The sequence below is a fragment of the Capsicum annuum genome, chromosome 3 (assembly GCF_002878395.1).
Source record: "Capsicum annuum cultivar UCD-10X-F1 chromosome 3, UCD10Xv1.1, whole genome shotgun sequence".
Lineage (NCBI taxonomy): Eukaryota > Viridiplantae > Streptophyta > Magnoliopsida > Solanales > Solanaceae > Capsicum > Capsicum annuum.
Genome location: NC_061113.1, coordinates 26,457,792 through 26,463,684, shown reverse-complemented (window position 1 = coordinate 26,463,684; position 5,893 = coordinate 26,457,792). Strand labels below are relative to the sequence as shown.

Sequence of the window (5,893 nt, the reverse complement as noted above, 5' to 3'; positions counted from 1 at the left end):
CAATTTATACAGTACTACGATGAGACTGCCCGAGTAAATAGCATATATCCTACTTATGGATAGGTTGATATCACCTAGTTAACATTGTATCTAATGTGTCGATATTGATTAGAGTAATGTAAATAAAGGATAGGATATATTAGACACTTAGGGGTTGTTTGGTTGAAAAGTAAGTTGTCCTGAAATTAGATAAGCTCCTTTTTTAAATTAATTTCGAGATTAGTTATCCTTATCCCTCCTACCAAATGAGCCTAATGTATAATCAACATTATACACTGCCTAAGTGACTATATTCTCTCTCTATAATTTCAATGAGTTAATCCAATAAAATGGATATTTAAGATTTTATTAAAATAAGGTTTGAGAATGACTTACCAAACACACCCTCCATAACTCTACACCGGATAACATACGACAACTTGCTAAAAGAAAAGGTCGACACGATGATCTTCTTAACATTTCCCAGAATAGCCATAGCCAAGAAAACGTAATTCATCATCCCAATTGGAGAGTAAAAACAATGCATACAGTATACTTCACGCGATGACAAATTCGAATTAGTCAAATTTCAATACAAATATCAAATATGAAAGAAAAAAAAAATCAAATGCAACTTTGTTTGATAAAGTTTGCCATTCCCTTTATCAAATTTCTAGCATTTTCAGTCTCAGTATCAAAAAACTGAAAGCAATGGTCTTCACCTTCAACATCAATCAATTCAATTACCCCATCCCATCCACTTTCTTTCACAGCTTCAACGTATTGTATCCCCAAATTTCTCAAGACATCGTTCTCTGCAACACACACCAAAATCTTCGAACAACTCAATAATGATAATCTATCTTTCTCAACAAACGGATTAATTCTTGGATCATCAATTCCATTTTCAGCTGACGGATTAACAAACATCCATAGTTTACTAGGTATACTATCTTCCTCAAAATCTTTCGATGTTAAAAAGTAGGGAAAACAAAGTAGGCAGCCCAAGATCTTGATTCCTCCATTTAGGTTTTCAGTTCCAGCTCTGAGTGATATATTATAAACTATGTTACCTCCAGCACTGTCACCACCAATGAACACCTTAGTAAAATCAGCATGGTTAACTAACCAGGGTTCCTTCTCGAAGCCTGGTTCGTTGACAACATGTGATCCCACCCATTGAAGTGCGGCCCATGAATCCTCGTACCCTATAGGAAGAGGATATTCGGGTGCAAGACGGTACTCCACCGAAATGACAATAGCGTTGGATTCTGAAACAAGGCAGTTCATGTAACGATGGTCAAGGAAAGAGAAGGCGGATTCAAGACAGAATGCACCTCCATGATAGTAGACTAAAATAGGAAGTTTTTGGTGGAGGTTCGTAAGCTTTGGGAGGTAGATTCTGGCTTTGATTTCAGGTGAAATGTCTATGTCCTCTGAGGAGACGCCAGTGGTAGGATCTTCTGCTGACGGAGGAACGGTAGATGAACCGAATAAACGCTCAACGCGGCCGCTTTTGTAGACACGGATGATTTGAGGGAAATCAACTACAACCTCATTGTCACCGGAGTCCATGGTGATGTATAAGATATGGTGTATAGTGTATTAGTGATGATACAATTAATTTTTGAGGTGCAAAAGGAGATATTTAAACTAGAGTCCTGTACCAATATGTGGTGTCATTGTTTTTAATTAAAAAATAATACTCTTTAAAAAACAATGAAATACATTTCTTTTTAGTTAATTTTAAAAAAATAATTATTTTATTTTTAATAACACTTTAATTTTAATTTTATATATCATATTTAAAATTATAAAATTAAATAATATTTTAACATATTTAATATAACTTTAATTTAAGACTAGATAATTTTTTAAAAAGAAATTATTTCCTAAATTCTATATTAAATTAAAACACATATTTTTTTTTTTTTAAATTGTGTGGTCTGGAAGTACGGGTTGATATGTGATCATGGACTTTAGAGTAGGAACATGATAAAAGTAGAGAAAAATACATCAAATATTCTTTACCTTGTCCGATTTTTCCAAAAAGATATCTAAATTATATTTCTCATCGATTACCTTACGATTTGTTCTTAAACAGTTATAAATACATTATTTTCAGCCTATGCATGTTATCATGCAATTAAAACACGTGAACGAGAAAAAATTATTTCAACAATAAATTAGAAAATGTCATGTCTAGAGTGCTTAACTTCCTTACGAATTAGAAAATGCCACATGTAAAGTGCTAAACCCTCTTTTTCTCTTCTTTCTTTCACAATTTTTCATTAACAGTCATTTAAGCTGGAAATTTTTTTCTTAACTTTAGTTTCTTCTTAATTTATTTAAAAGTTGTGAAATCAAATTTTCTTTTGTGATTAAAATTTTTTTTCCATGATGGTCTACGCTAACGATATTTCAGTTTTTTTTTTTTTAACCTTCTTCCTGTAAATGTGAAGCTGCAACAATCCCATTTCTAGTTCAGCTTGACGAAATCTGTGAGACAAATAAGAAATAACACTTATCATCACTGATTTAGGGATACTATCTATTCCTCACTCTCCGACCGCTACACCAACCGATTCCACTTCCTAGACAACTCCAAAAGGTCTTGAAGGTACTACCAACCGATTAGAGGGGCCTCACAGTGGTAGAGAAACTGGACAAACTTAAAACTCCACCAAAAAATCTCCTCTAGTAGGTCCTCAACCCCTGATTTACCTTCCCACCACCTCCCATTTTCTCGAGTCCTCCCCTGTTTAGAAATCCAACTTACTCTTCAATGTCCTCACTGTTTCCCACACCAATAATGCATACTTCTGGTTCTTCCTTGATCGCCGACCCCTCAGACCTAAAATTAGCTTCTCAATATTTAATGGCCATAACCCTAGAAGCTAGTTAAGGAAGTGAGAAAAATTCTTTGAAGTAGCTTCTTAAATAAAAGAAAAAAGAAAAGGGTAAACAATATAAATCCTAACACTTTGCTACCTAATTATCCTCTCTTCCAACTTTTATATTAATTACACTCACATACATAAACTTTTGATACATTACTAACCAATTAGTTAGAGATAAAAAAGGAAAAAATGTTAAAAGTGCCTACAATTAAGGAATTAACACACTCAATTTAAGATTTTTTTCATTTAATTACATAAAATCCTCAACAACTTCATTATTTGAAATTTGAATAATCAAATCAATCTTCATTTATCATAATCTTCCAAAACCAGTTTCTTCTCCAATCGTTCATTCCCTGCGTTCAGAAAAAAAATTGAACATACTATAAGAATATGATGTATTAGGCGAATCTCATATCACACACACACACACACACACACACACATATATATATATATCTTTCCTTGTTTCAGAAAAAGAATTTAAAACTTAATTTCTTTATATTTATGTATCAGAATAAGAAATATATATTGAATGTATCATAAATCATTGATTACCTGTATCAGAAATAGTTTTATGTATCAGAATGCATGTAATACTTCTGTCAAAAAAATATATATGTATCAGAAAACGAATTTAATACTTAATTTCTTTATATTTATGTATCAGAATAAGAAATATATATTGAATGTATTAGAAATCATTGATTACCTCTATCAGAAATAGTTTTATGTATCAGAATACATGTAATATCTTTGTCAAAAAAAATATCTATGTATCAAAAATAATATTTACAGTTCTGGTTGTTTCATTGAACATTATGATACATAAATAGAATGTATATGGACGAAATTTATCAATCTGATACATAAAAATCATACCTTTGGTAATAGGTCTCTTTTCGCAACTTTTTTTTTTCTCTTTGCAACATCAACAACAGACTTATGAAGAGATACGTTAATGGATGTTGTTTGTGAAATTTTTCTGGCGGTCGATGGCCATAATACACATACTACAAGTTTTTTTGGATCTCTTTTCACAACTTTTTATTTTCTCTTTGCAACTTCAACAACAGACTTATGCAGAAGTATGTTAATGGAGGTTGTTTGTGAAATTTTTTCAGTGGCCAATGGCCATAACACAGATACAACTTTTTTTTTTTTTGCTTATTTTTGAAATTTTGTCAATGAGAGTTAGTAATTGTTGAATTTATTGAACTTTTATTACTGAATGATTAATGATTTAATAGCTATGTTTTCTAAGGAAAGCAAAATTTTCCTTATCTTCAACAATGTCAACGTGATTTAAGGCTTAAAAATAGGAGTTGTGTGTTATGTATCATATAAAAAATTTATTTAGAGATTTAGAAGGGATTTTTGTAATTAGTTTAGTGGGAAGGAATTTTAAGTAATGTAGGATACTTAAGGTGTTGTTTTATGTAATTTATCCAAAAGAAGAAGTAGTAAAGTACAAAAAATATAAACAAAATATAAAATTAAATAAATTTAACACGTGGAAGATGTTTATTGGTGCGTGATTATACTCTATTTTCTGCAATTGGGATTGAATGAAAAATGTCCTATTTATATTAATTTAAAATTGTTTAGGGGTAATAGGTCGATAACAAAATTAAAGCATCCTTTTGAAAAAATTGGACAAATTTAGAGGTACTTTATGTATTTTCTCATAAAAGTACAATTAAATTTGTGGTAAGTATACATTGCTTTCCATGTGGGGGTTGGACATTGAAGCAAGTGCACAAAGATTATGTATTAAATATAGAAAATTGTTTTTTCTAAGAAAAATAAGTAAGCTTAAATATTATTGAAATTGCTATAAAACAATAAAGAACAAGAAGAAGAGTAGAGAGAATAGAGAGAGTGATTCTTATTTCTTCTCTTGGGGGATGATTTACAATGAAGGAAGCCCTTCTATTTATAGGGGGAATTTGCCTCTAGTTTCACACTAAAAGACAAATACATCAAATCCTGATAGACGTCAAATAGATTTTGATAGACATTCACTATAATTGATATATATCATAACACTCTCCCTTGAATGTCTAATAAAACACATATAGGTTGCCTCATTAAAAACCTTACAAGAAAAATTCAGTGGGACAAAACCTCGTAAGGAAAAAAGAGTACAACGCATATTAACTCCCCCTAATAAAAACATCCTTGAATTTTTACATTCCGATCTTGTGCACCATCTTCTTAAAAGTTGCAGTTGGAAGAGACTTGATGAATAAATCAGCCACATAGTCACTTGAACGAATCTGTTGTACATCAATATCACCATTATTTTAGAGCTCATGTGTATAGAAGAGTTTTGGCGAAATGTGCTTCGTTCTATCTCCTTTTATGAATCCACCTTTCAGTTGTGCTATGCATACTGCATTATCTTCATATAAAATTGTAGGTACTTTGTCACATTTCAAGTCATATTTTTCTCGAATGAGATGTATTATGGACCTCAACCACACACATACTCGGCTTGCTTCATGAATAGCTATAATCTCAGCGTGATTCGATGAAGTGGCTACGATAGACTGTTTTATTGATCTCCAAGATATGACAGTACCCCACATATGAATACATAGCCTGTTTGAGACCGAACTTTATGCGGGTTAGATAAGTACCCAGCATCAGCATAACCAACAAGATCGGAACTACAATCTTTAGAATAAAATAAGTTCATATCGGTAATCCCCTTTAGATACCGTAATATGTGTTTGATCCCATTCCAATGTCTCTTAGTAGGAGCAGAACTGTACCTTACTAGAAAATTTACTGAAAAGGCAATATCAAGCCTTGTAGTATTTGCAAGATATATTAGTGCACCAATTGCACTAAGATATGGTATTTCAGGACCAAGAAGTTCCTCATTCTTTTCTTGAGGTCGGAATAGATCCTTATTCACATCAAGTGATCAAACAACCATCGGAGTACTTAATGGATGTGCTCCATCCATATAGAATCGTTTCAACATCTTTTCTGTGTTGGCAGATTAA

The 5,893-nt window shown here is 31.8% G+C and overlaps 1 protein-coding gene across 1 annotated transcript; it reads right to left on the bottom strand.

Moving 5' to 3' along the window:
• Positions 1 to 424: 424 nt before the first annotated feature.
• On the bottom strand, positions 425 to 1,665 carry LOC107866432 (2-hydroxyisoflavanone dehydratase). The gene has a single exon (XM_016712499.2). It carries the CDS (start codon positions 1,552 to 1,554, stop codon positions 604 to 606), a length of 951 nt encoding a protein of 316 aa, XP_016567985.2. The 5' UTR covers positions 1,555 to 1,665; the 3' UTR covers positions 425 to 603.
• Between the last annotated feature and the right edge of the window lie 4,228 nt (positions 1,666 to 5,893).